General features: G+C 50.8%; 13 protein-coding genes across 13 annotated transcripts; 4 read left to right on the top strand and 9 right to left on the bottom strand.

Annotated features, from left to right (window-relative positions):
- Positions 1-156: 156 nt before the first annotated feature.
- On the top strand, positions 157-1,707 carry ALTATR162_LOCUS6270 (uncharacterized protein; the record flags this gene model as incomplete). Its single annotated transcript, XM_043313891.1, has 2 exons — positions 157-1,099; positions 1,145-1,707. The coding sequence occupies 2 exons, from the start codon at positions 157-159 to the stop codon at positions 1,705-1,707; spliced, it is 1,506 nt and encodes a 501-aa protein (XP_043169826.1).
- An 840-nt stretch (positions 1,708-2,547) lies between these two features.
- Positions 2,548-4,368, bottom strand: ALTATR162_LOCUS6269 (uncharacterized protein; the record flags this gene model as incomplete). The annotated part of the gene is made up of 1 exon (XM_043313890.1): positions 2,548-4,368. One exon carries the CDS (start codon positions 4,366-4,368, stop codon positions 2,548-2,550), a length of 1,821 nt encoding a protein of 606 aa, XP_043169825.1.
- A 928-nt stretch (positions 4,369-5,296) lies between these two features.
- Positions 5,297-6,136, bottom strand: ALTATR162_LOCUS6268 (uncharacterized protein; the record flags this gene model as incomplete). The annotated part of the gene is made up of 4 exons (XM_043313889.1): positions 5,297-5,464; positions 5,575-5,758; positions 5,882-5,933; positions 6,007-6,136. The coding sequence occupies 4 exons, from the start codon at positions 6,134-6,136 to the stop codon at positions 5,297-5,299; spliced, it is 534 nt and encodes a 177-aa protein (XP_043169824.1).
- An 843-nt stretch (positions 6,137-6,979) lies between these two features.
- ALTATR162_LOCUS6267 (uncharacterized protein) lies at positions 6,980-8,161 on the bottom strand (the record flags this gene model as incomplete). The annotated part of the gene is made up of 3 exons (XM_043313888.1): positions 6,980-7,324; positions 7,375-7,895; positions 7,951-8,161. The coding sequence occupies 3 exons, from the start codon at positions 8,159-8,161 to the stop codon at positions 6,980-6,982; spliced, it is 1,077 nt and encodes a 358-aa protein (XP_043169823.1).
- Positions 8,162-8,931: 770 nt separating this feature from the next.
- ALTATR162_LOCUS6266 (uncharacterized protein) lies at positions 8,932-10,073 on the bottom strand (the record flags this gene model as incomplete). The annotated part of the gene is made up of 7 exons (XM_043313887.1): positions 8,932-9,060; positions 9,111-9,276; positions 9,469-9,530; positions 9,598-9,729; positions 9,784-9,791; positions 9,846-9,919; positions 10,063-10,073. 7 exons carry the CDS (start codon positions 10,071-10,073, stop codon positions 8,932-8,934), a joined length of 582 nt encoding a protein of 193 aa, XP_043169822.1.
- A 261-nt stretch (positions 10,074-10,334) lies between these two features.
- On the top strand, positions 10,335-11,082 carry ALTATR162_LOCUS6265 (uncharacterized protein; the record flags this gene model as incomplete). Its single annotated transcript, XM_043313886.1, has 2 exons — positions 10,335-10,860; positions 10,913-11,082. The coding sequence occupies 2 exons, from the start codon at positions 10,335-10,337 to the stop codon at positions 11,080-11,082; spliced, it is 696 nt and encodes a 231-aa protein (XP_043169821.1).
- Positions 11,083-11,505: 423 nt separating this feature from the next.
- On the bottom strand, positions 11,506-12,585 carry ALTATR162_LOCUS6264 (uncharacterized protein; the record flags this gene model as incomplete). The annotated part of the gene is made up of 2 exons (XM_043313885.1): positions 11,506-12,491; positions 12,558-12,585. 2 exons carry the CDS (start codon positions 12,583-12,585, stop codon positions 11,506-11,508), a joined length of 1,014 nt encoding a protein of 337 aa, XP_043169820.1.
- A 1,438-nt stretch (positions 12,586-14,023) lies between these two features.
- Positions 14,024-15,961, bottom strand: ALTATR162_LOCUS6263 (uncharacterized protein; the record flags this gene model as incomplete). The annotated part of the gene is made up of 3 exons (XM_043313884.1): positions 14,024-14,981; positions 15,032-15,780; positions 15,842-15,961. The coding sequence occupies 3 exons, from the start codon at positions 15,959-15,961 to the stop codon at positions 14,024-14,026; spliced, it is 1,827 nt and encodes a 608-aa protein (XP_043169819.1).
- A 604-nt stretch (positions 15,962-16,565) lies between these two features.
- Positions 16,566-17,627, top strand: ALTATR162_LOCUS6262 (uncharacterized protein; the record flags this gene model as incomplete). Its single annotated transcript, XM_043313883.1, has 2 exons — positions 16,566-16,627; positions 16,685-17,627. 2 exons carry the CDS (start codon positions 16,566-16,568, stop codon positions 17,625-17,627), a joined length of 1,005 nt encoding a protein of 334 aa, XP_043169818.1.
- Positions 17,628-18,247: 620 nt separating this feature from the next.
- Positions 18,248-19,741, bottom strand: ALTATR162_LOCUS6261 (uncharacterized protein; the record flags this gene model as incomplete). The annotated part of the gene is made up of 1 exon (XM_043313882.1): positions 18,248-19,741. One exon carries the CDS (start codon positions 19,739-19,741, stop codon positions 18,248-18,250), a length of 1,494 nt encoding a protein of 497 aa, XP_043169817.1.
- A 1,216-nt stretch (positions 19,742-20,957) lies between these two features.
- ALTATR162_LOCUS6260 (uncharacterized protein) lies at positions 20,958-22,815 on the bottom strand (the record flags this gene model as incomplete). The annotated part of the gene is made up of 4 exons (XM_043313881.1): positions 20,958-21,265; positions 21,313-22,040; positions 22,094-22,443; positions 22,501-22,815. 4 exons carry the CDS (start codon positions 22,813-22,815, stop codon positions 20,958-20,960), a joined length of 1,701 nt encoding a protein of 566 aa, XP_043169816.1.
- Positions 22,816-24,167: 1,352 nt separating this feature from the next.
- On the top strand, positions 24,168-25,021 carry ALTATR162_LOCUS6259 (uncharacterized protein; the record flags this gene model as incomplete). The annotated part of the gene is made up of 3 exons (XM_043313880.1): positions 24,168-24,250; positions 24,299-24,653; positions 24,710-25,021. 3 exons carry the CDS (start codon positions 24,168-24,170, stop codon positions 25,019-25,021), a joined length of 750 nt encoding a protein of 249 aa, XP_043169815.1.
- Positions 25,022-25,276: 255 nt separating this feature from the next.
- On the bottom strand, positions 25,277-26,584 carry ALTATR162_LOCUS6258 (uncharacterized protein; the record flags this gene model as incomplete). Its single annotated transcript, XM_043313879.1, has 4 exons — positions 25,277-25,786; positions 25,835-26,252; positions 26,303-26,376; positions 26,432-26,584. The coding sequence occupies 4 exons, from the start codon at positions 26,582-26,584 to the stop codon at positions 25,277-25,279; spliced, it is 1,155 nt and encodes a 384-aa protein (XP_043169814.1).
- Between the last annotated feature and the right edge of the window lie 1,407 nt (positions 26,585-27,991).

Raw genomic sequence — 27,991 nt, 5'->3', positions numbered from 1 at the left:
CTTCAGCTCCAGCGCTTCCTGCATGCGATTGCTGCTCGAGCGCGGTCTCTCATACCAATCACGTCGCCGCTGCGACTTCACCATTCCGACACTATCGACTGACCTGCGCCGCTGACTCTCATAGTTCTAGGTGCGCAATACGCGACGATATTGAACATGATTTCTCTACCAGGCCTCAACTTGTCCTCGCAGCCCGCCGAAGCCCAAAATGGTCCTACCTCGACGGCCACACGAACCCAAGACCTTGCTGCCAACACCGAATATCGCTTCGAGGTATCCTTCTCCCGAACACTCACAATTAAGCTGCAATCGGGAACCGCAGAGTTTTTCGGTACCGAGCTGGCCCCGTCCACCACGTATACCTTCCAGGGCACCAAGGGCGCCATCTTCACATGGCACGGCTGCAAGCTCGATATCGGCGGTGAAGTTGAGTCGGATTATGTCGCTGAAGAAACACCCATGCTGAGCTGTGCGAACCTACACTTTGCGCTAGAAAATCTGCGCGACAAGAGCATCGCCAGCGGCAGCGTCGAGATGGGCCCCAGAGTACTCGTCGTAGGGCCTGAGAATTCGGGCAAGACTTCGCTCGTCAAAACCCTCACGTCCTACGCGGTCAAGACGAGCAGGCAGCCAATGGTCATAAACCTGGATCCGCGCCAGGGTATGCTCAGCGTGCCCGGCTCCTTCTCAGCAGCTGTGTACTCGTCCATCGTAGACATTGAAGAGGGCTGGGGTAGCAGTCCAATCTCAGGGCCCAGCCCTATCCCGGTGAAGATGCCGCTGGTATATCACTACGGTCTCAAGGACCCAGAGGAGGGCAAGGTGTTCAAGCCGTTGGTGACACGCATGGCACTTGCTGTTACAAGTAGATTGGAGGAGGACAAGCTCAGCAAGCAGGCTGGCTTCATCATTGATAGCTCAGGCGCCATCAGCCAAGGGAGAAATGGCGTCTACGACAACATAGAACATATCGTTTCTGAGTTCTCTAGTACGTGTGATGTCTTGAATACTATTTCTGCCTTTTTCCCTTCCACCATCGCCCATGTCCACACATACACAGCGTCCAACACCCAATGTCCTGGACGACAGGCAATCCATTGTATGTATAAACACATTCAGGTCATTCGACTAACACCGCCCCTAGTCAACGTCCTCATAACCCTTGGCTCCGAACGTCTCTACTCCGATCTTTCTCGCAAATTCTCAACCCGCACCAGCGGCGATCCCTCTGAATCCGTCTTCGTAATCCGTATCGACAAGTCCGGCGGCTGCGTGGACCGCAGCGAAGAATACATGAAAACCCTGCGTCACTCCCAAATCAAAGAATACTTCTTCGGAAAAGGCGAAGAAACACTCGCTCCTAGCAGCCAGATGGCCGATGCTGCCGACCTCAACATTTTCCGCGTCATCGAAGGAGACGTCAACGGCGGCGTGGACGAATACGGCATGACTGTCGAGCGACAAATCTTTGAAAAAGTGATACCGTCTGAGGCAATGCAGAATCAGCTACTGGCAATCACTACAGCGAGTCCGAATGATCCGCAGGCTGTTATCCGCGACAGCAGTATCAAGGGGTACATTTACGTCGCCGACGTAGATGAGGCGAAGAAGAAGGTGAAGCTCCTCAGCCCACTACCAGGAGCAACGCCAGGGAATGCCATGATCTTGGGCAATTGGCCGGAAACTGTGGAGGGGCTAGTTAACTAGGGGGGTCATCACCTGGATTTAACAGTATGAAAGGAAAGAAGCGAGAAGATCGAGGGATGATACATTGGCACTGGGGGCGTTTATGAAGAGGACGAGAGGTAGGATTAGGAGTCTATAACACAAGTTTCAAGTAATAGAAAACTCTCAAAAAAAAACCTATTTAGCGGTCAAGATTGCTTGTCTGCTTCGAAACCTGCTCAAAATCCGTACTCGTAGGTCCATGAAGGATGCTCTCTCCTACATCATATCTAGAATTTGCGACGGTATTAGAGAGTTGTGCCCTAAATGTTGAAACCTATTTTAAAGGTATAGACCGGTACTTTTTCTCGTGTTACTTCTCCATCCCACGTGCGTAAGCAAACGTCCAACTAAAATTTAACTAGCAAGAATTGGGTATCCATAGCGGGCTGATTGGCCACCATCCCGCAGCAGATAGTTCAACTTATGCTTCCTAAGTTCTTTCATAATGTTATCAGCGGATGAAAAGCCCGATCACGCTACTTCACTCCTCTCCACCCTGTCATCTCTTGACGTCTGTCTACCACTTCCGTCCACGCCCAATTCATCGCGATATTCTGGAAGTTTTCTCAGATGAACGGGCGATGAATAACAGAAGACCTCTCACCTATCACAGCTTGAACCCGTGGTCTAAGGAGCTTCGGCTTTTGCACTTTGCCCCTAGTTTACAGGGCTCGATTTGCTCTGCATCGACGCCGTGAGTATCTCGAGGTTCCCACACCGTGCACCGAACTGTGGCGGAGGGACCATTATCCTGCCCGTGGCAATCATTTTTCAAGTTCCAGGCTGCACCCGACCTGTGTCAAGTGCCCAATAATTCCACTACATTTCCTCATCCCGCTCTTGCATCTCCTCTCTTTCTGCCACCTCAGTCATCCGCTCCCTAACGCTCCCATCGCGATTCCAAACCTTCCACCCCATGTGTGGTTTAATCGCGTTAGCTCCTGGTTTTGGTGGCCGAGTGACAAATGGATTCTCAGCGTCGTCGTCGCCATACAAAAAAGCATCCACTTCCTCATCCACAAGTTGTGAGTCCTGGCGAGACAGTGGTGCCACAACCGTAAAACTTGGTTTGCTAACATTGATTTCGCGATTGTAATACTCTCGTAGTTGTCGGAAGAGCCATGGCCATCCACATCCTGGACGCATGCGCTGGAAACAATCATAGAATGTAACGTGCTGTAAGTTTGGCGATGTCGTAAGCATGTTGCAGAGGTCTTGCTCCGACAACTTTACATTCCGCAGAGTGAGACTCCGCAGACGCGATCTCATAGTCTCAGGGATGGGATTGAATCGCAGAAAGAAGCGCCACGTCCGGCCTGATCTACTGTCGTTGAAGCCGAGGTCGAGATGCTCGAGATACTGTAGTTCTGCCAGTAAGGACTTGAGATTGGTCAAGCTTTCTGGATTCATGATATAGTCGTTTGGAGGAGTGACAATTAGTTTAAGGTGCTTCAGGGGTGTCCGTTGGAACATTTGTTTCGTGATTTGGTAGTTGCGTGAAGTTTCGACAAGGAAGCAGTGGTGATAGCAATTCGCTTGGTGTTCGGATTCGATAACGAACTCCTCGATCTGTGGGTTTGGCATGGTGAGTACAGCTGAAACCACAACGCCATAACTCCTGTGTTCTCCTGGCAGGAGAACTCCGTCCTTGGTGAGCTTGGCATTACGAGAGCGCCACTGATTCAGTATAGTCTCTGATTCCTCCCGAGGTCGAAGCCATGGCCAGACAGCTGGTTTGCGGAAACCTAGAGGCAACGAACGATGATAGGGCGTGCTGTATCGAGGTAAGATGTTCCACGCGGGCCAAACATCGGTCGTGAGGGTAACTCTCCTTACGTTTGGAAAGCCAGCTAGCGCTTGATGTAGTGCCGCTGCGTCGATTTGCTGTTCCACAAGCTCCTGTTCTTGACGATATAGCTCCTGGTATAGCACATAGCTGTCTTCAATGCTCATCATTGTGGCATTCCTAGCAAGGATGTCTCTTGAGAACTGATCGTCATATCGCAGAAGAATTCCCTTCGCAACCTCAGTTAGTCGACCATCTTGTAGTAGGTCTTCCATCTCCAATGACCGGTACTCAGGGTTCTCATCACCATAAATCTCCATGGCTTCCTCAAGTCGGCTTTCGATGGCCCTAGTAGTCTCTCTTTCGTCGGCAACAATTGCGGCGCGAAACTCCTTCAAGGTTGAATACTCGTTGAGCAGAGCATCGTCCCAGACAATCTCGCGCACACGACCTCTGTATGTAGGATGGGCCTGAATCTGATGCAAATAGTCCAGATTAGCTCGATTAGGCGAGACATAAATGCGATCTATGCGCAGATACACGCTCGACGCCAAATGCTTGCTCGCGAGCCGCAATCGCTTGATGTCGAGCTTAGAGATATGTTCGCATACGATTTCGAGAAGCTCTGTTGGCAAGTCTGTGATGGTCTTCTTGTTCTGAGCCCCACTCCCAAAGGCTTCGGGGAACTCATCGCCGAACAGCCCTTCCATAAAGCTCATCGATGGCACATTGCTAGCACTCACTGCCGACACAGTCGAAACTCTGCGCTTTGTGACGCCAGCGCGGATGGATAAGCTAGGCTTGCGGCGTCGAGTCTTGGCAGGTGCAGGTCGTATCTGGAGATTTGCGAACATCGCATTGATATCTACCCAAGATGGTAGGCGGTGTCTGGAAGGACTTAGACACAGGCGGATATTGTTGTTGTTGACTCGTTGTGATGATAGGCGAGGTTGTTGTGGTCGTCTGCTACGTTGCGCGTATAATGTCCGAACCTGGACCAAATATGTAGACTTTTGAAGTTGTATGTCAAGAAGTAAATATAATCATACGAGGAAGAAAGACGGGTTAGTGATGCTCAAATTACGGTGTCGAAAGACAAAGGTTTATGCTAAGGGTAGTGAAGCGCCAGCGCTTGCAGCGCTACCAATGCATGGCTACCTGCTATCCGATTTGAGCGCAGCTGAGCGGGCGCTATGGGCGTTTTTTTCGCGTTGCGCATGCTGTTGTGCTAGATGCGGCACATGCTTGAACAATTCCATCAGGCAGACGCTGTTCATAGGCCATGTGTGAAGTCATTTCCATCCGCGGAAGCCGCAACGTGCCTTCGCTTATGGGCAGCGTGGTGGAGAGCTCCAGCTGCCCGCAGTGGGTCCCGCCCCAATCGACGTCAAAAGCTTTACAACAACATCACAGCAAGATCCGAGAAAGGGATTCACGATAACCAGGTCTTCTCATTATACCAGGTGCTTTCCAGCAACCCAAAACAGTGCCCGAGAGAGCATACATAAGCAGATGCTGCCTTTCCAGCAAGCATCTTGCAAACGGTTCCACGACGCATATCCACCGCTCGATAGCCCCAGCCAGTAGACCGCCTACCTTTACAGGCATACAGCATACCAGTCATGCCACCGCAGCAGACGCGCTCGCTCTTCCCATATCGATATGAAAATTGACCAGCACCCGAGTGCATATCCATACCCCGCACATACCGATGCCGAAGCACGGAAGTATGACTGAGGCTGTGTGTAGAAGTCGAAGTTAGGGAAGGGGCGAGTCGTTCATTTAGGAACCCTCCTCGCCCTCAGCCTTGTTCTTCTTCTTCTTCTTGCTTGAGCCGAAGTCGTTCTTTACTGTCGGGACGGCCGACTGGTGGACGATAAAGCGGGTGTAGCACTCCTCTGGGTCCCATTCAAAGCCCATTAGGTATGGCTTCTCGAACTCGTCGTCTGCCTATGGGAAAGGGTCAGCTATGCTCTTCCACACTAGCCGTAAATGACAAGGGGTATCAGAGTATCAACAGCGATGCCCGAGGGTAAGATGCAATGATCAGGAATACTTACGCGCTTCTTGAACTGCTTGTGGATGGCATCTAGTGCATCCTTGATAGTGACACCCTTCATGTTCCGTGCGGTGACTTCTAGGCCTAGCGGGAAGTGCAGGGCGATGGACTTGAGCTTGGGCTCGGTGAGTGGCATCTTCAAGACTGATGGGTCTTCGACAGTGGTCGGTGACTTGTTCAGCTTCCTGGAGGTATTGCGTTAGCATGATGCAAAGTATCGGAGCTGACCGGAGCTATCCGGACGACGATGAGCGGGTCGACACCGCTGTTGGATGATTCGCATCAATGAACCAGTGAGAATCACTTACCAATTCAGCTTCTGGGTTTCGATTGCGATCTCGATCTTCTTGCCTTCCTTCTCTGTGGTGCTGTCAGCCCGCCTGCCCCTCACGCACGACCCCTCATCTGGGCCATCATCACAGGAGGTACTCACCTAGATCCTCGATCCGGTAGACATCAGCAGCCATGGAGCTGACTCTGCGGTGGCCCTTCTTAGCGGCGCCATCCTGGTGGTCGGTCAAAGAGTCGACCTTCTGGAGAGTGTTTTCTGTCTCTGCGGCCATTGTGGTGGTATACAGTTGCAGCTGAGCTACTGAAAGATTGGGAAGAGTTTCAGATGATGAAAGAGCTTGGGAAGCTGTATAGGGATTGCTTAGAGCTATGGGAAAGATGTGAGATGTTGAGGCACAGTGGAGGCTGGGAGGAAGAGCAAGAAAGGGAGGAGGATGCAGCTTATGAGGGGTTCAGTCTGTCGCCGGCAGGCACAGGAGACGGTCACTTGATCGATCACCACATTGTGGTCCAATCGAACCGGCGTGAGACGTGAATGGTCGAGCCAATGCGGGGAAGGGGAGCATCGCCCAGAATGCGGGGAAGGAACAAGATGCCAACGGGGAAAGCATGCGTGTACACCAGGTAGCATTAGTTCACAGCATGGGATAGAATTTGAAAGCTAGCAATTGAGCCTCTTTATTTACATTTCGCTCGCTTCAGCTATCTGTCGTCGTTGTGCGGTTGTTCCGGAAGATCAGGTACGGTGGTGAGATAGATCGCGTGACCGACGTCATTGCGCTCGGCGACTTCAACAAAGCGCGCATCGACGCGTATCAGCTCAGCTCCAGGCCCTAATGCGGACCGAGTGTATCAGAGGTCCACTTGATTGCTGCAAGGGCTCATGGTCCACGCGGAGATGCATGTAAGCATCCTACTGGACTATCCGCCTTTCGTAAGACAACCTGAGGCTACATACATGAGGCGCATGCCGCATTCAACGTTGAACTTCAGAACTACTCATTCAGAAAAGCAATATAGAGAATTTCGGTAATTCGGTATATTCTATAATGGCGCGCATCCATGTCTTGCTAGTCAATCACGCGCACCTATCTAGAGGTCATCGCGTGACTTCTCTACGAATGTCCAACAATCCTGACGGGCTCGTACAGCTCTTCAAGATACTGCTCCTCTTCCTCAGTCAATTGCTTACCTCTTGCTGCAAGCGCTTCATCCATCCTCTCTGTACTGGAGAAACCAATAATGGGACTCGCAACACGCTTGTTGATCCATGCGAGCGCAACATGGCTCATCTTCCAATCGTGCTTCTTCGCGATCTCTTCGACACGGCCGATGATCTTCTTGTCACGCTCATTGTTACCAGATGTCTGGTTGCCAGCTTTCTGTTCACCTTCTGAACGGGTGGTCGAGCCAAATGCGGAAGGAGGCCGAGCAAGATGGCCACGACATAGCGGTGCCCACTATCGGTTGTTAGCAAAGGGATGACTCTGTACTTGAAACTGAAGCATACCGGAATAAGACCAACACCAGTGTCGTTGCAGAACCGATTCATTTCACGCTCTTCCTCGCGGTACAGTAGGTTGTAGTGGTTTTGCATGCTGATGAACTTGGTCCAGCCATTCCTCTCAGCAGTAAATTGCATTTGCGCAAATTGTACCGCCCACATGGAGCTGGCACCGATGTATCGCACTTTCCCACTCTTGACTAGATCGTGCAGCGCTTCCATGGTCTCCTCAAGAGGTGTGTTTGGATCGAAGCGGTGAATCTGCAGAAGATCGATATACTCCAGATCGAGACGCTTGAGCGACGCATTAACGGCGTTGAAGATTGCTTGTCGGGAGAGACCACCTTGGTTGACGTAGTCTTTCAACTGAGGCAACTCCTTGCCGTACTGGATGGTGCGCAGACCTGGATCTTCACCAACGTAACCGAAGCACTTTGTGAGGATGACGAGCTTCTCGCGAGGCAGGTTGTACTTTTTGATTGCTTTACCGACAAGTTCCTCAGAGACGCCGTTGGAGTAAACATTGGCTTTGCGAGATATTAGTGAGCTATCAAAAATTGGCATGCAGCCTATCAAACATACCAGTATCCCAGGTCGTTAGACCGCGATCGTACGCAGCCTTCAGCAATGGTAGCGACTCTTCCTCCTCGATAACCCAGGGTTGCCACTTGGAGCTACCAATGCTCATAGCACCCAAGATGGGTACTGATACTTTCAGGCCGCTCTTTCCAAGGCGCTTATATTCAGCCTTGGACTCCTGGAGGAGACCTTCTACATCGAGCTTGTCCGGCATGATCGCAAATCAGTGGATCGTTTGCGAATTGATGTTTAGTGGGGTCCTTGGGGTTCGCAAGGCTGTGGTGGGGCGAGCAACTGAGAGGCGTGAATGAATCACCCATTTCTAGGGCAGCACCCTACTCATATACTCTGCAACGACGGCAGTTTCTCCGTGCCTGCACTACATGCTTGCCAATCGAGAGTATAATGAGCCGTCAAGGTCGGGCTTTACGGCGATAGCTTCATCATTATCCCGGTGGTAGATACTGCAACGAGCCACGATGCGGGGTTTAGGCACGAAGAGCCGCCGTGTACGTCATGTGGAAATATCATATCCGCGGACTGTACAATCGCCAAAATGAGGAAAGATATGCTTGTTAGTACATGGGTATCAAGGGGTGATGCGGAACGATCATCACGCCCATTATTCAGTCCCGTGTGTGGGGCATGTTGTTAGTAAAAGCAAAGCCATGGAAAGAGGCTGAGGGTCTTGAAACGAGGACTCATCACAGAACCGAATCGTCAACAAGTGCATGATGAAACCAAAGCTCGCCGTAGTGTTGAAGTAAGTTCAGATCATTCATGTCTCTTGGCAAGTACTGATCTTATTGACTTCTCATCACCTCACACTTCATCGTGAATGTGTCGGCGCGATTCCATCAAGTCATGGTGGTATTGTTTGAACATCGTTTTTGATCTTAGACCCCCAGGCGCCAACCGCATATGATGCAGAGAAGTTCATAGATGCTCATTGCCCGTAAAGAAACCCGTACTCCCCAGAACCGTTTACGCGTCCTCGACGATGTTACCGCGCTCCGACACGTACAGACCGTCCAAGAACTTTCGGATATCCTTGTTGCGGACCTTGCAGATTTGCTGGATATCGGCGGCACCTTGGGAGACGTCCTCGAGCGACTGAGTGATGTTAGCATTGCTTGGCTTAGTTGTTGTGCCGCGGTCCTTACGTTTCCGGACAGCTCGAGCTGATCCTTCTGGTTCTTTGATGCCTCAACCTCAACACCGGGCCTCATGACGACCCTTCGTACGAGCTTCTCGCCAATGAAGTTCCTGATCTCAACCTCCCAGCAGTCGGTCTCCTTGTTCTTGTCTAGGTTGACGTTGATGGGGAAACTAGGTGTGATGTTAGTCGTGTCCGACCCTGTGTATTACCCTCGCCTTGAGCATAAACCATTCTAGCGCTCCCAGCATCTCACGTCTGAGCCAGGAGTCCTGGTTTGACCCTTTGAAGACATTGAAAAATCGTGTCGGACGGAATATGCTCTGCGGCGGGTTCTGAAAGAGTGTGCGGCTGGTGCAACATACTGGGCATATACGTAACGCATCTTGTACTTGTAACCCTTGGTGACACCGATGATCAAGTTGTTCTACTTCCAGTCAGCCCAGTCCTTCCTTGTTTGCCAGTGTAGAGAATTGAGGATGTGCGCGACGTACGATCAGAGTGCGGACAGTTCGGAGGGTAGCGACGCTCTTGCGGGAGCCGTGGTGGAGCTCGATCTTGATGACATCCTTCCTGGGGTGCGTGAAGCTGACCGCCAAGTGACCGAGAGACTTTGTGAGTTTTCCCTAGCGAGTGTAAGAATCGGTTCGGTATCGTTGAGGCTATCGCGATTGGCTTACTCGGGGACCTGTTGGAGATGTCAGTGTTATATTCCCAAGGGTCTTCTACCGTGCGCACTCACCCTCAACAAGAACATTCCTGTTCTTGATGGCGACCTTGACGCCCTCGGGGATGGCGAGCTCTTCCTCAGAGTGGCTGTTGCGCAATTGTTAGCAATAGTCCCGGATTTTGATTATCGGCGGTGGAATTTGATATCGAGGCGCCCATTGACCGTTCGGAAGCGGGAAAATCGTGCGATGCGGCAATTTGAGAGTCGTGTGATCGAGGGATAAACGTACATGTACTTCATCTTGACGGTTGCTGCGGGTTAGCGGTGTTGTCGAGAAGCTGAGGTCGAATTGTCGAAATTGTGTGGGAGGCAGCGGAACAAAACGATAGCCGAGCCACTGGTCTAGCCCGCTTTTGTGCGCGCTAGTGCCGCCGTCTTCCTCGTCATGTCCAAGAACACCAACTTCATCCTTTCCGAGGAGTCAGGGTTTTAGCCACTGTGCATCTCACCGAGGCTTACCGAAGTCCTGAAATAACCCTAGACGACGATCTTACAAACAGAATGGCGGACGTTAACCCACACATTGCACAAACCCTGCTGCATCGCGCCTTCTCTCCTTCGACTGCAGAATCACACTACCACGAGCGCGTCCTGAAGCGGCCTCTCCACATTCGCGCAACCTCCCCTACATCTTCTGCACGTGCAGTCCGCCGCCGCGCCATCAATGAACGCAAGGAGACTGCACGGAAGCGCAGCAAGAACAAGCCGCGTCCGTTATCCGCTGCGAAAAAGCGTGCACTCTGTCTTAACGAGATCCCCAAAGAGCAACAGAAGTACGCAATCTATGAAGGACTACACAAATTGTGGGTTGGCTATATGAGGGAAGTGCTAGGGTTGAACGATGCTGCGAGGAGCGTCCTTGTCACGCCCAATGCGAGTGGACAACTGCTTGCGACTGCCGACATGCACGGTGCGCTCGTGACTGTGGTAAGGAGCCGATGCGTGAGTCGCGTAGGCTTGGAGGGCATCATTGTTCGTGACACGAGGTTTACTTTCGAGATCATCACCAAGAACAACACTGTGAAATGTAAGTCTAATGGGTCGGGCTCAGGTAAGTGGTAAGTATCTAACAAGCTCAGCTATCCCAAAGGAGCACACCATCCTCCGGTTCGAGGTACCGCTTCCTGACGAAAATGGAACGATGGCCACGAAGCCACTCGTACTTGAGCTCAACGCCGAGCAGTTTCAGACAAGAGCGGCTGATCGCGCAAATAAGAAGTTCAGGATGCACTATCAGCCCGACATATGAACAAGGAGACACGTCATCTATTTTTCGAACACTCCAAGGCCTGTGTGGAGAACAAACACCCGGCCTATGACCCTATAGACCTCATGGGTCGGTCCACAGCGACGCCGACCATGAAAATCCGATACAACTCGAAGCTCGAACAATTGACAAGACGGGCTCTGCACAAAAGCACGTCGTATTGTGCGAGACGTGTCTAGGGACAGAGGACCATTTTGGTGCGGAGAAGGACTAGGATGAAAGCGCGAGTCGACTTACAAAGAGATCTCTACCGCTTACGAACACGCACGGGTCAAAAGACTCAGCTGAAGTATGCATGCAACTGTATCATTGAGTATGGTATCATCCCAATAAAGCCACCAAACGCCATCCCGCTAAATGCAATGGTATCATGAACAAATGGTCTTTTCCTCCTCGTCCAAATTTCTACACAGTCGTCGCCGCCCTTTCAGATTGGAAGTCCTCAGGCTTAAAGTCTCTCAACCCAGTGTCCTGTGCACCGTTTCCCCCGTTCATCGAGCTGATCTCATCCTTCTCTTTGACAGCCCTGCCTTTATCCAATTTGCACCCCGTATAGCTTCTAGGTAAATAACGACCTGGATGCCACACAGCAAACACGACCAGCACAGCAAGTACTGGCGCGGCGTCGAAGACCCAAAAGCACCATTCGTGGCTCTGCAGATACAGCAGCCCGTAGTTGCGATCATGTGGTATCTCGATAGTGCGGTACAAGGCTCGTATGGCGATGAGAACCGAGGAGAGGTTTATCGTATACCCCAACTTCCGCCAGAGATGCAGATCCCCCAAGTCATGTGCAGCCCAGCGCCGGCTAATGTAAAAGTATCGCATGCTGATGATGGAGAAGCTGACGAAACACAGCACCTGCAATACTAACCCTAGGATGAGGATAATACGACCAGGTAGCGCTTTCCGTTCCGACGAGGCAATAGACCGGTTTCCTTGCACGTCTTCGTCGTACTGTCGGCTGATTTGACTGGCACCCACGAGTTGAATGATGAAGCTGAAGAGATCGAAGGACACAAAGGTGGCGGTGATATATCTGGGGAAGCACCACAACGTTTTGAAGTTGAGTGCGTGGGTTGGGCAGGAAAACCATACTACGCGGCTGAATGCAGTGTAACATGCTGCAGCGAGGAAACTGGGCGCCAGCAGAATCATGAGCCAGGATGCGAGAAAAGGCGACTCTTCGTGCTCGTCATAGGCGGATACTAGGCGGCATATGAAACCCAGGTCGAGCATGACGATTGCAATAATGGCTGCCCAGAAGAAGTACGCTTTTAAGCGGATGTACTGGTAGAGAGAGTATGCGGAGAGCAGCAGTACGACAATTGTCCCTGTTATGGCGAGAGGGTAAGAAGGGTCGTAGATGTAAGGATTGAGGAAGTTTTGCGCTGTCATAGCAGTCAGCAACCATGTTGTGCTATGTTGTTAGTAGGGAAAACTAGAGACGAACATACCATGTTGAGCCCGATTCGGCAACCCCATGATTGATCGCGTTTCTACGACGGCGGTCGTAAATTGCATCCTAGCAGACATGTCCCGCTCCGCTCTGTGGTCCACCTCTTTTTAATTCCCGACCCTAAATCGTTCGTCGATCACAGCAGCCCGCAGCAGTGGCAATATTCGCTCTTTCGCAATGCCGAAGCCTTGTCACTCATATCCCAGTCGCACTTGTAATCGCAGCACCACAACGTTGTTGTAAAGCAGCACCCTCGTCGTATAGGCGCATAGTCGAGTGATCCAGGCAAAGAACCAGCGGGAAAAGGCGAACTCAGATAACAAAAGCCCGGCGGCAGTAACGCACGTTTTACCCAGTGAAAGCCCGCCTGCGTTCTCCGCTTGCTAAGAGCACTCAAGGCTCTTGGCAGTCCCTTGCCCTTTCCACTCCGCACACGCACTTGTAGCAATCAACCTTTATTGCGCGTCCCCTTTTCTTACCATCATCTCCCACGCCTTCAGTGCGTCTCACGTGTGTTGGCTAGGTAGAGCCGGGGTAACTTGCGACAGATACGTCCCTTATGCGAGACAGGAACGGGTAATTCGGTACACAACGCCATGCAAGCCGTATGTGCAGTCAATGTTTTACCTGCATGTGCGTATCTGCCTTTGACACATGTAATACAGCTCGTAGGTACACGTCCAATTTTCACTCTTTCGATGCTTGTGTGAGGACCGCGTCACGAATCCGCGCACATGATCCGGCGGCGTGGCCTTGGCAAACCAACGAAAGCCATGGCATGTGTCTCTGCCAAGATGTTGGCAACGAGCTCGATCGCCGAAGTATCCGCATCTCGGAAGTTTGCGTCTTACCATAGTGTAGGGCGTGCGCTGGGCGTGGTGTTGAACTGTCGTCCAAGTGTCTTCGCGATGTTTAGTCGTTGCCCGCCAAGCGCTGCCCCAGACGCAGGTGTAAGCCATGGCATTGCTACGTTGCGCGATATTATTGTCGGATAGTTCGGCCTTGGAGCTGTATGCCTTGGTTGTTCGTTGCGATGTTATCCTTGCTACTAGTCATGAAGGACGTTGGTCTGAAACTGAGGCGTACGAGTGTGGCGCAGGTGCTTGTCAAACATAGCGGGCAAGCGCATCCCCACGGTCTTCCAAAGCGGAAGAAGGCACATCCTTTTGTGATGATCGCTACTCTTCAAACACTGAAAATGCACTATATTTGTAGTGTAGATGAACTGAGATGTTTTGTACCTTTTTCGCTAAATGAGAGATAAGATCCGCATCTACGGCAAATCTTACTACGTTTGGAAATTCATCGCGACTTTGTCCTTTGAGACCATACTTTCCAAACCAAACACTGTCAATCTTGCATCGCACCAAGCGGCTCGGCACAGATCTGACCACTGTATCTCGAACTACCGTTTCATCACATCTCTGCCACGAAAATATACCGGCTTGTCCTCTATCCACTCATTCACTCGTCATCAAATTCGTCATCGGAAGCATCCTTATCCGCACTCGCTTTGTTCTCACCATTGATCTCAACCTCTTCTTCCTCGTCATCGTCAAGACCCATGCCCTTCTTCAACCATCGCACTTCCTTGGGCTTTCTCTCCATCCATAGCTCATTCGGAATCCAAGTATAGAAGCTGCACATGGTCTCCTTGATGTCGTCGAGGATGGCGAGACCACCGGAAAGGAGTAGGATGTTGGCATGCATCTTCAAGCCCACGAAACAGTCCTTAAGAACGCTCTCCTCGATCCAGAACTCGTACTCTTTGCCATCACCAGCTTTCCGTGGCTTGCCGTTGAGGTACTTGTTCTTGTCCTTGGGTAGGTCGTAGTCGTCGCAGTCGTCCGTATACCAAGTCTTGCAGACAAGCTTGCCGAGAGGTTCCAGCTGTCTGAGCTTATGTTTGAAGACCTTGCTCTGCTCTGCATAGGCAGTCCTGATATCATCATTGGGGAGGCTAATGGCAGTGACCTCAAGATAAGCAGTCTCCTTGCTGAGGACCTTCAAGTCTCTAGACTCAAACATGTCATACTGCGCGTCTGAGCCCAGCACGGCAATGCCGGTGCCGAATTTGATCCTGGCTTCTTCATCTTGGATACCGATCTCGGTAACGGCCAGGCCGTCCTTCTTCAGGTCTTCAGCCCACAACTTGTTGCCAATATACATGCCAGCCTGAGCACCACCGAAGACGACGCTGGCAGACTTGTTGAAGTCTCCGGGTAGAGCAAGACCTACGGAGTTGACTCTGGGAAGCTCCCTCTCAGCCTGGTCGCAGATTTGAAGTGCAGTGGCAAGCTGATCGTCGAATTCGGGACAGACACGGTGGAAGCGAAGATACCCGAGGAAGGAGCGGGGGACTTGACAAGCGTTCTTGACAGCGTGCGACGCATAGCCATAGTGGGCAGGGTACCAAGACGATCTGTTGTAGTCAGTATCGTGTTTGTGAAGTAGAGGGAGAGTTGGACTCACAGGAACGCTTTGCAGACAGCTACGAAGTCTACGACCCACTTGTTCTCATCAGAGCGGTTCCAGGGCACGTTGTGGATGGCGAGAGCCCTTGCCAGCTCCTCCGGACCCATCTCGTTCATTTCGTGCTTGGAGAGTCCTTGGTACATGCGAGGGCCGGATTCTACTCCACCGAATCGCATGAGCTTGTTGAAGACATGTGCATACATCTCATGCATGCGACGCTTTTGCTTGAAGCGCTGGATAGCGATCTCAATGCGCTCGACAAATGACTTGGTAAGAGCGTACATCTCTTCTTCTTCTGCAGCTTCAGCAGGGGTGAGAACAGGCTCCACGTAAGCCTTCTCAAACCCAGTAGCTTTGAGCATATTCTTAGACACTTCTTCGGGGTGCTTCGTCTTCGTCTGGGGGAGTAGTGGTACTGGATACTGAGCTGGTCGCTGGGCTTTGGCCCTTCGAGAACCTGGGGCGTAGGCGATATCATTGTCATCTTCAGCATCGAAGTAGTCTGGATCAAGGATGTTCTTTCCGGTCAGAGGTACCTTGCGCTTGATAGTCTTTCCGTCAGCAGAGACTTCCAGGAAGGCGCTCAAGCGGAGAGCTGCAGTAACGAGGGTCTTGGGCTTGTAGTGTCGCATCTTCTGAAAACCGCGGATGCGACTGATTGAGACAGGAAGGTTCTCACGCCCACCACAGCATTGTAGTAAATGTCTGTCTGTAGGAAGGTTTTCATCAGAGAAGTAGAACTCTACCTTGAAGGTTGATTAGTATGACTGCATGAATTACTGGGAGGCTGGGAACTGGGAGACATACTTGACGACGGATCTCTGCGCCATCTGGATGGTCTTCGATGGTAGAAGTGCCAGTGATCTTACTAGAGGCTGCATTAGGAGATCCTGGATCTACTATTGGCGCCATAATCGCGGTCACCATATCTGCTGCTCTCTGTACTGAGTATTGGGGGTTGGGAAAGGGATGCGCTGAGAGAGGATTGAGAGGTATAAGCAGTGATATATAAGAGATTGGGCGTAGGAAGTCGACGCCCTAGTGAGGCGGCAACAAGCGGCCGGGGTGCTTCGCGGGTAACTGCGTTTGCATCTTGGGTAAGAGAGCGCGATTATCCAAGACTGGTAGTGACGACTCTCGACCTCAGATATCCTGTGCTCTTAAACGCCCTAACGGTGAGTTCATCGGCAAGGTGTGGATTGTGGTAAGCCACGCTGTAGACCATATTTGTTGGGCCATTGGCAATGAGATGTGCATTTTGATTACGTTGGTATTGGGTCTTCTGAGTCGAAGTTGATAGCAGTAAAATGGAAATGGCATAACGAAGAATCGTACATCCGTGTTAATCATTTGTACTGGGTTCACACGAATCACAGTACACTGGATGACGGCATTCGCTGACTCGCGAAGGACCCTGGAACACATGTCGTGGGGCCTCCAGCCTGCACACCATGTATCTTCCACCTAAACACTAACCACGCGTCCAAGCACGTTGATATCCTAACCAAACTCCTTGTACAAATCAAGCATCATGGCAACCAAGGTCTATGACGCGTCTAATTTGAAAGCATACGGCAGTGCTGCTGCTGGCCAGTAAGTGCCCCACTGCCGCCTGTCAGCCTCGTCTTCCATACTAACTCAACACCCCAGCGATGGTGTTCTCAGCGATGATTCCGGTGGTGTAGTAGTAAAGCCCTGCACTCTCGCCGAGATCACCTTTTACGAATCCCTCACCGACCACCCAGACCTCGCGCGTCATCTCCCCACCTTCATGGGCCAACTTTCCCTCTCAGCCGACCAAGCCGCCGCCTCAGAATCCGTCGAAAGCGGCACTATACAAACAGCCGATGGCACGATCGAGCGTTTGCACGGCAAGAAACTCGCTACAGATCTTCATATCGTGCTAGAGAACATTACGCATGGATTCAAGAAACCAAATGTTCTGGACCTGAAGCTTGGCGCGCAGCTTTGGGATGAGGCTGCGAAGCCAGAAAAGAGGGCGCGGCTAGATGCCGTGAGTAAGGAGACTACAAGTGGTAGCCTAGGCTTCAGGATAGCAGGTATGCGCACGTACAAGGGCAGTGACGTACCCAACGTTCCCGAGGATCTGAAAGAGTATGTGGAGACGGATAAGGAGGGCGGGTATTGGGTGTACAACAAGATGTATGGACGCAAGTTTAGCGCCAAGAATGTGAGCGACGGCTTCACAGACTACATTTTCCCTGGCGCCAAGTCAGAAGCGGAGCTTGATCGGGCGAGAGAGGTGCTCGCGTACTTTCTAGGCGAGGTCAAGGATATCCAAGAGGTCTTTGAAAGCAAAGAGAGCAGGATGTACAGCGCAAGTATACTGCTAGTATACGAGGGTGATGTAGAGGAGTACGCAAACACTAAGCAGAAGCTACGATCTGCGCACCCGGAAGACGAAGATGAAGACGATGAGGAGACTCTGCCTAAGCTGGCTGAAGTCAAGATGATTGACTTTGCGCACGCGACGTGGGCGCCAGGGCAAGGGCCGGATGAGAATGCACTGCAGGGTATGAGGAGCACGGCAACGATATTGAAGGAGTTGCTAGACAAGGCGCAACACGACTAGGAGCACATATAGAGTTCATTTGTTGGGAGCGCAATATTTTGACGATGTATACCCATGAGTACAGCTTTATATCTTCTTGGCGAGTCTGACCACTACCTGGTTGCTCTTACGATTTCGATTATGCTGACCTTTGTACATGGCCACCACAGAGCCCACGAACTGTCGAATGCGGATGGTGGCCAAGCATGTGACATTCTGTCTTATCGCACACACTCTCTCTCTCTGTAACCCCTGTCTCGCGCTCATAACCGTTTCAATACACTAGGTTAGGCGACAGCCAGCAGGTAGCCTAGGACACTTTAGATGTTCTTGCAACACATCCTTAGACATGATCAAAACCTCCTCTGTGACATGGTTCTCGACACGATGAACAAATAGCGACGGGTGCGATGGCGAAAGAAGATATGGGTTCAGGCCGAATGAACAGGACATCATATCCCCATCCTGCAAAACGTCTCTTACGCGAGCGCAGATCGGCAATCCGAACGGATTCAGGATCAAGGTCTGTCTGCCTGAATTCGATGCAGAGTTAGACTTTTCACACTTTCCAGCTAAACCCAAAGTACTGTAATCAACAAGAGAGAAGAAATTGTTGCAGACATGGTCATCCATGGAGACACTCAGATCCCCAGTAGTGCGTCTTCCCAGTCCCCCGCTCCCCTCATCAACGAGTCAAAGAATGCTGCGTCTACACCTTGGAGCGCCCAGTCATTCGTTCCAGCGGTCAATCCAGGATATTGTTGCGAGTGGTTGAGAACATCAACAGACGCTGGTATGGATCCAAGCGTTTGATACTGCTGCACATCGGACACTGTCGCAAGGAGGTCGGATGATCCATCATTGCCAATGTCCTGACCAAAGGTGGAAAAGACGTTGTCGTTGACGCCCACCAGGTTCGGAGAAGACGGCACAGCGGGGGTTGTAGTATCAGGAGTCTGCTGACCGGGCCACTCCTTCGTGATGCCTTTTGTGCAAATCTTGATGATCCCAAAGTATGGTATCGAGAGCTGAAACTGCTCGCCGCAACCCTCTTCGAGCCGATCAACTGTGTTCTCACTGGTATGATTCAATCCACGCGCAGCGTCGCTTTCAATCTCAAGCAAGCTTCGAAGCTGCTCAGCACTTTTGCCGGTGAGGACATCGTTCGTCTGTGTCGCGACGAGTTCCAGTTTTTCGACAAGCTGCTCAACCATGGCGCGATCGCCAGGTCGTTGATGCACTAGGAATCTATGGCCTTGCCAGCGACAGCTGTCTATGTGCGCAATCAGTATCGTCATACCTGCCATTAGCGCGAAGAAGTCGGCTGTATGGCAAGACTGGGTCGAGATTGGTCGAAAATTATGGAATGCGACAAATCTTGTAAGAACCTCCCTGGCCGCATTAATGCAGGTTATCTTGGCGTACATGTGATAATCGGATTCCTTGCCGCAGCGTATGAGGAAAGGCAGGTGCAGAAGATGGAGCAGATTGTACTGATAAAGCTGATCTCGAAGCCGCATTAGCTCCTCAAAGGCTTCCTTCGTGGTTGGCTGCAATCTAGTGAAATTCGGTGCGAGCCAATACTTGTCTGGAAGCGATTTTGCCACGTTCTGGAGCTCGTGGTCCAATTTACGGGTAGCCTCAATGTTTTGATGCGGGTCCCCTCGATTGCGGTCAACGATACCACGTGCGATGAGGGTATGCGCTCGGTCAATCTTGCAACTGAGGCTCTCTCCAGGAACAGTGTTTTCCATATTCGTCGGTTGGCCCCCATGAGGCAGACCAAGCATCAGGCTAAGATAGCTGTCCATGTGAACAATTCGAAACCATAGGAACTTGGGATCCACCCTGAACTTGTTCTCCAGAAATTTGACTGGTGGAGGGTTACACGTATCTAACCTCATCAACTGCGCAAACATCATGGCTCTTCTGAAGGCTATCCACGCTCGCCGAAGGTTGCCGGCATTGGATTGGAAGATGGCTTCGTAAACAATGCATTCTAAACCCTCGATACAGCCCACAAGCTGGTCGTTGGTGATTACTAGACGAACAGCCGCTTCCATCATGCGCACGGCGAGTGCGTTCGGATCTTCAGATAGGCGGTCGACACCATTACACCGAAAGTACTGCAACATAACAGCCAGGATAAGCATATGCCTAGCCACCAGAACTGGCGGTGTAGTGGAAGCGTCGGGGATCGTGACCAATTCTTCGACAACATTGAATGATTCGTGCTCTAAGAGGTTGTTGGATCTCGTGAGACATTCGTAGCTATACAAGGTCGCGTTACGATCCGATCTGCACAACAGGTCGAGATCTCGTTGGAGAGGGAATGTTTGACGTAGGCTGATTGAGATGTTTTCACTGTCTTCTGTCTCCAGAAGACTTTGTTTCGGTGTCAGTGCAGCCGAGCTGGGTGTTGGAAGTTGTACATGGCTGATTCCTGAGTCGTGTCCTAGATTTTCTGATCGCGCAACCAATGCTTCCGCTCCTTGTAGGCGCTCGAGAAGTTGCTCATATGTGAGATTAGGAGCTGGGACGGTCCTGTTGGGCCCATCGCTGGAACGAAGCAGTGACAATGTCTGATTGCTGTCGTCTACCCGAACCAGGACTTCATCCGGCTGGTCCTGGCGAACGCATGACGCATTTCGACGACGGCAGGCTACACATATCGTATCCGATGTTGCATCGAATGTGCATTTCACCTTTCGTTTCTTACAGTCCCAGCAGCTTGTCGTGCCCTTTCGAAGTTTGCGCCGTTTGCTGTGAGGCTCAAAGCTGGTCGTGTCGGCGTCATTGATGGCCGGCCCCAGCAAGCCTTCCATGGCCACTCACGCTAGCCTGATTTGATGGCACGTAGAACTCCACTTAGGGAAAGTAATTTGAAGTCTGGCAGAACAACACCAGTGAATGCGTTGTAGATTCTGCGATGGAACTAGGTGCGATATTGGTGATACGAGTTGAGTTTGGTAGCACGAAAGGAGAGCGCAATGAGGGCAGTCAGGACCGAAAACCAGCTCGGCGGAAGAGGCCTCGGACTCCGAGCATGTTACTAAGGCCAGCCACGCAGCGTAAGGCCTACCACGCAGACGGACGAGTCAAAGTAGGCATGGACGTATTCTTGGCTGCATGGGAAGGTTTTGGTGCATTGTTTAAAATGTATGGACATCTATACTCTTTGAAACCGAACACTGCAAACGACACCCAAGCGTAGGAGGATGCTACTTGCCCAGATGGCTAACAAAATGAAGCTCCTCCTGAGTACAATAGATGCATCCCGATAGACATTGGGGTATCGAGCGAATACCATCAATGTGTCATTCAGCCCTACCAGACCTCAGTGCTTGAGAGCTACGCAGCTCCAGCTTGAACCTTCTCCATGTTGAGTTTCTTGAAGGGTGTAAGTACAGCAGCTAACACCGCTGCACCAGCTAAAGCGGTCGCAATTGCGAGCGCGACCTTGATACCCGCCATGTATGCCACCACGATGCCTGGTAAATCTTCAGCAGTGAACGTCTGCCGAAGTTGAGTGGCACCAGTTCCAATTACTGCATGTGGGTCCACATTTGGTGCTGTGCTCGCAATCGTGGTAATCATGCGGTTCACAAAGCCAGACTGGGCAGCAGTCAATGAGAATGCGCCGCCGATGGTTTGGAAAACTGCAACACGTTAGTCCTTTGGATCGAATTAGGATTTTTGTACATACAAAAGACTGTTGCTGTTGCTGAAGACATGTCTCCTATTGTTGCATTGGCCTGAGCAGTGTTGATAGCCATTTGGAATCCCAACCCGACTGCGATACCATAAAGAGCCTGATATCCTATCCACTTGCCCAATCCAGTGCCGATATCGAATGTATACATCAGACCAGTAGCGACAGTCGCTAGGATAGCACCAACGTTCATAAAAGGTGCAGCATAGCCCGTCTTCGAGACAACGCCACCGCTGATGATGCTGCCTATTACCATTGCGAGGACCAATGGAAGGTTAAGCACACCCGAGTTGATTGCGCTTCGGTTGTCGACGCTCTGAAAATAAATCGGCAGGTAGTACAATAGTACGAGATATGCTGATGAATAGAAGAAGATGAAGGCAGATGGCTGCCATAGGGTTCGCTCACGGAGGAGCCGGGGTGGAAGCATTGATCGCTCGCCATTGAAGATCTCCCATGCGATGAAGGTAAACAGAATGACGACGAAGCCTACCAGTAGTCCAACGACAAGACTGCTGCCCCAAGGCTGCTTCTGGCCGCCATTTTCGAGTGCCAATATATATGCGACAATGCCACCCATGACAAGTGCAATGCCAAGAGGATCCATTTGCAAGACCTTTTCTTTCCAAGTCGCTTTGACAATCACAACTTGCGGTGGGGTCTTGTAGGTGAACAAGATCAGGACTGCAGAGGCTCCGCCGATAGGTAGATTTATGTAAAAGCTGTATCATGGTCAGCTGATCAGCAGAACGTCCACGGAAATGTGTCTACATACCACCATCGCCAGCTCACAGTGTCTGCGAAGACACCTCCTAAGAGCGGACCTACAACACTAGACAAGCCATATACGGCGCCCACAAGCCCCATGAGAGCTGGTCGTCGTTTAGGCTCAGCAGACAATGCAGCCATAGTGAACGCACCCGTCACTACGGCGGCGGAGCCGACACCAGCGATTGCGCGACCGACGACGAAGGTTGTCGAGTTCTGAGCCACGGCACAGATCAAGCTCCCAACTTCGAAAACGAATATAGCACCCAAGAAGGACCATTTGAGCGGGAAGTAACGGTAGAATTTACCAGACGCGGACTGAAAACCACCAAATGTCATAAAGTACGCGGAGCCATACTGGGATCTGTTAGCATTGTACGATCTGGAGATATAGTAAGAAAGCTTCAGGCTTACCCAAGAGACCATGTTGAGGCCCTGGAATTCATCGGTGATCTTAGGAATCGCAGTTCCAATGATGGTCATATCCAGGGCAGTAAGAAAGACTGCGCAGAGTATGGCGATTAAAATGGGAACTAGTCGTAAGCCTCTGGGATATTCTTCTACAACCTTGTCGATTGTCTCGTCCTGAGCAGACTTGACTTCCTCCTCCATACACTGCTGGTGCTGGCGCTGCTTCTCTTCTGCTAGGACATCTGGTGTGGTGATACCGCTAGCAAACTGCGTATCTGTATCAGGCACAGCTGATGCGTCGATTTTATGTGAGTCCATTGTATGTGTTTATTGTAACTGAGATCGGGGAGTGGAAGCGATATTGGTATCAAAAGTGAACATGTATTGTATAACAATCATGTGGGCGATGTCATATAATGTACGAGAACTCTTCATACATATAGCATGCTACGGAGAAAAGCATTCTTAATATATGTGATCGACTGTCCGTCTCCTTTGCTGAATAAACGGTATTCGGAGGGCGAACGGATGGCGAGGTCTTGGCACGCTCTTCCTCCGAGTGCTTCGGAGAGGCAGCCATTTGTCTCGTAACACAGACATGTCAATACTATCTCTTCCCTCCGCCGAGATGTGCCAAATGCGTCAATTTTTGAGTAAGGTTGTCGTGCAATGACAACGTTATTCCTACTCTTATCTCACAGTGCATTTTCCTTCTGCGGGAAGCCTCCAGAAGTCGGTGAATCGACAGCTCCACAGGTCTTCACGAATACCATTCAAATTCATCTTTCTTTTGAATGATGTACGAATCAACGCTTCCTGGGTCTTTTCCGTGCATCTAGTATTCCGGTAGGTTTAGATGACACCAGACTTTGGGAAGCTTACGCCTGTCCAAACTCGTCAATCTATCTGGATTCGAAGACTAGCATAGAGAAAGGAAAATATTGAGCAACAAAAAAAAACCCCCCCTAGATAAGCGTCGTTGTAGGTGGTGGGGCACAATTGAGGCGGCACCTGGGTGGTTGAGAGGTCATCGGAGAGAGCCCCTCTCAGCCACTCGAAGCGGGGCCCTAGACTAGGCATATCTTGGGCTAGCCCAAAAAACAAAGTTGGAAACCCCACCCTGTTCAGCATCTGCGAGTAGTACCTTTTGTTGACACGCCCTTATTGAGGCATATGCTTATGCATCGAGTCGTTCAATTTGAGCCCTGCAGAACCATTTATGTGCAAAGCAGAGCTGTCTATGGTTTCGAATAGCATGTTTAAAAGATCTAACCCGAGGGTTCCAGCATTACTACCGGGTATCTAGATTGAAGGGTCGAGGTTTTGTTCCTGAAAGGCGTAGAAAGGTTGCTGTGGATGCGACCTCAGGAGGAATGCGAAGATCCATAACCTTAACCCATCTTGCTGACATTGACCGTGATGTTTCGCGTTAACCGCTACGAATTTGGTCTATATATTACAGCTGGTATCTCTTTTTCAACACCGTACATCTAGGACCTCAGTATTCGGAAGCGTGTTGATGCGCATCTTCTTCGCAGCACAGCCCAGTAGATAGGTACTACGTGGTAAGAGCAGTATATAACAGACGGCTATAAGCGATTAGTCAGCGCTTCGATGAGACCCAAGAGGACAGTTCTACCACTTTGCGCATCAACTCCATCCTGATAGCCATGTCGCAGGTTCCCCAAACCAAGGTGCTCCTTCCACTATACATCTACCCACATCCCGGTGCATGGGATCCTCTATACACAACGTGGTTTCTCCTCTGCTGCTGACTTTGTTTCTCACTGACATCTCCCAGCGTCGCCGCATACCCGTGTATTCAGTTTGTCGTCATCATCAATCCAAACACCGGACCGGGTGCTGCACCGTGGTGGCCAAATGAAGACTATGTCCGGGAGATACCACGGCTGAATGCACTGCCGAACGTCACGACCCTGGGTTATGTGAGAGCAACCTATTGCAAACGGCCTGTTCAAAACGTTCTGGAGGATATCGGAACGTATGATCGAAGGGGTGGGGAGGATGACCGGCTGAGGGTCGATGGCATCTTCATCGACGAGACGGTGAACTTGTACTCAGAGGAGGCTAAGAGATACCTCGATGCTATCGACTGCAGAGCACGAACTCTTATCGGTGTCGCAGAAAGGAGAACCGTAAGTCTGGACGTCTTGTAGATCGGTGAGAGCTATCTGAGCTGACAGGGACCAAGATAATCCATAACCCCGGTACAGCAGTAAGTGCTGAGCTTGCGGCTCCTGGACCAGATGTCACGGTGGTTGTAGAAACATCGTACAAGGAATTCATGACTGAAGAGTACCAGGAGTGGCTTTCTACTTCGCCGTACAAACGTCCTCGGACTGCGTATATAGTACATTCTGTTCCACAAGATAATGTCGAGGCTTTAACGAAAGCACTACGCGAGCGAGCGGAATACTTGTTTGTCACAAGTGCGTTGTGTGGCTTTTACGAAAGTTTTGCTGCGAGTTGGCTTGGGTTTGTCGCATCGCTGGCGGGACCATGAAAGTAAAGGCAGCGACCTCCGGGGCGTTCATGGAGGTGCAGAGGAATTGTATTGTGAGACATCGAGTAGGTCGTAAAGCTCCGCGATTCTTGTTCTCACAAATAGGTGCGTTATGCTGTCGGAATGGATCCGAAACACGAATTCGTTTGGTGTCGCGATGTCTCAGAGGTTTTCCGTAAATCTGGAAAGTTTCAAGACCTTGCTCTTGAATGCATACCGCTACCGCTGCAATGTGTTACATTGCAACAAGTTCTCTTACTCTTGTAACGCTTCCTCAATAGTAGCCCAGATCCTACATCGGTTCCAAAAGCCATCAGGTACATCAAGCAGACGGTCGTCGCATCCACTGATTGAGAAGCGTTTCGTCGCAAGGAGCTTTGCAGCAGCTTTCCAATCCCAGGAGGCAGTCAGATCTAGGAGCCTTGCATCAGGTTTGGACAGATGATGCTCGATCCACTTAGTGTCTAGGTCCCAAATATGCGGATGTAGACTTCCGTCCCGGAAGCTGTTTCGCCAGAAAGCAGAGTCAAGCGGAATACGTTGAGCCAGCACTTTCGAGGTGCGGTTTAGTGCGATGATAGATTGGATTGGAAGATAACTGCAGACCGCGTCCAGCAATTCTGTTGGAAGGCGCTCCAGTCTCTGGGGTTCACGTGAAGACTTCAACGCGTACTCTGGCTCGTCTCTTCTACGCGGCGAGCTTTGCAATACCCTTCGTACGAAAGATGCAGTACTTTCTTCTTTGATGGGATCGGTGTAGAATTTCTGCAATTCATCAGTGCTGTGATTCAGGAACATCCTGTCGCTTCCTACATCATATTTACCGCCCCACCATTCCAGCCTGCTCAAAGCCAATACGCTTCTAGGACCGTATTCGGAACAAGAAGAACACAGGTCGAAGATATCGTTTGACGTCTCGTGTGGTTCGTCCGTGCGGGATTTTCGTCGAATGAAGCGTGTATTCAATAGCTCATACAACATTTCAAGAGCGGGTTTGGGTTCGACCTCCCTTCTCATCGAATAATGACGGTCAATAGCTCGACAACTCGTTACAATGCACCCTTCGTGCAACGGAAACAAGGTTCCGTGATCGCGTGTGTAAGAAAGAGCATCGAACCAGATATCATCTTGTTCAGCGTCGCCGATAATTCGAAAGTAGCCCGAGCCAGTCAAGCTGAAGGATGCAATCTCGGAGAGGTAGATTCCAGGCACTTCAGATACGTTGATCGGACTTTTCGAGACTTTAGCTGATGAAGAAGGATGGGAGCCGCTCCTTCTTACATCGATCCCTCGCTGGCTACCATATGCTCAGCTACGTCGGCGATGCGACCAAGGAGACGGAGACTGTACAACCACTGTATGTTTTATTGAATTAGTATTACGGAACGACTCCTTGAGAAGATACCTTACCTGAAACCGAATGTCTTTTGGGTCGATGTTGTAGACATCCCCTTCGATATCGAATGGGCCACCACATACGACGCAAAACGTTCCTGCCTCCATAGCATATCGAGCGTCGCTCTTCCAGTCGTCTTCAACCTTCGAGGAAAGCACACCGCCCATGTTGTTACTGCGCGATCGGAGTGTAGCAGGTGCAGATCTAAACGGCGGCCGAGGTTATCGATCTGCAAGATGAGAACGCCCCGTTCCGTTCACCTAATTTAGTCTGACAGGAGGCTGCATCCGCGTCCCGATGAACGAATCCTGGCGAAGCAGGTGCGAGACGCCAGCTTGAATGTGCGACACCGGACAGGTCGGTCGCGATGAATCGATGACGGTAGTTCATTCCGCCGTAAACCCAAGGGGGCATAGCGCCCCCCCACCACTTCCGAAGCGGTCTGAGATGGCGGACTCTTGGTGTTCTTGTCCTACAAATAGAGACGTGTTTGTCATATGCTGACGCTCGTCATTGGTTTGGTTTCGTAGTGAAGATTTCCATTATCTATGAACGATTGCGTGTGCACGGAGGTCGGAATTCCGACAAACATACCAGCTGCATCGGAATTCCGGCAACCAAAAAAGTTGCACCATCAGGCACTAAGACGTGCTCACGAGCTTCAAGCACCGTATTACGAATTGAAATGATGTGTACAATGTTGGCTCCTATGTCCGATAACACGCGCGCTGTAAGCCGAAATGTACACATGGTATTCTCATTACCGTTCATTTTCCGACACGGCTTCGAATTCTTCAAACATATTTAAATCATCTTCGAGTGAGTAATCTTTTGTTCCAAACTAAAAATTTCCCCAGTCGATGCTCGCACACCCGCATCCCTCCCTGGGTGGCTTGGGTCGTAAGGTTGTGCTCTACCTGGCTCAGGCACATAGTCGTGTTCACTCCACTTTATACGAGCCTTTTCAACGCTTGGTCTCTAGCTATAGAAGCTCGTCTTCAAAGGATCATATACCTACATAGTATCTCCAACTTTACACGCAATCGGCTGTTTGCATGCGAATCGACAACTTGTTGATCCTGCGCAAGCGCCGAAAGCATTTCCTTATGGTGAGTCCGGTTGCTCTTAGGTGAGTCCAATCAACAATTCTTTTGATCCAAGTTGAACTCGCTCTTGAGATGAGATGAGATCCTGGGCTTGGCTGAGATCTGCCGTCATGTCCTCATCGGACGGATGTAGCGACAAAACCTCTAAGAATGAGCACGCGAAGATTAGGTAGCAGAGCTAGCATAAGTGTCACCAGTGCATCTTCATGCCCAGCACGCGGATACCGGCAAAACGTGAGATTGTTTGGGGCCCATCATCGTCCCGTGCATCTTCCACGAGATCTATGAACCACCACTGTTCACATATATTCTTGTTTGTGGTCGCTTGCGCGGCCCCATACAAGAAGATAACGTCAATAACCTTCACTACCTCTGCAGCTTCCGTTCGTCTCTTGTAGTCTTCTTTAGATAACGCTTTTGGACGGAGCCCCGTATCTTTTGTAACCTAGGAATGCAGTGCTAAACTCT

The sequence above is a fragment of the Alternaria atra genome, assembly GCF_907166805.1.
Source record: "Alternaria atra isolate CS162 genome assembly, contig: 25, whole genome shotgun sequence".
Taxonomy (NCBI): Eukaryota; Fungi; Ascomycota; class Dothideomycetes; order Pleosporales; family Pleosporaceae; genus Alternaria; species Alternaria atra.
The sequence above is the reverse complement of the archived record's forward strand: the minus strand, read 5'-3'. Positions and strand labels throughout refer to the sequence as shown.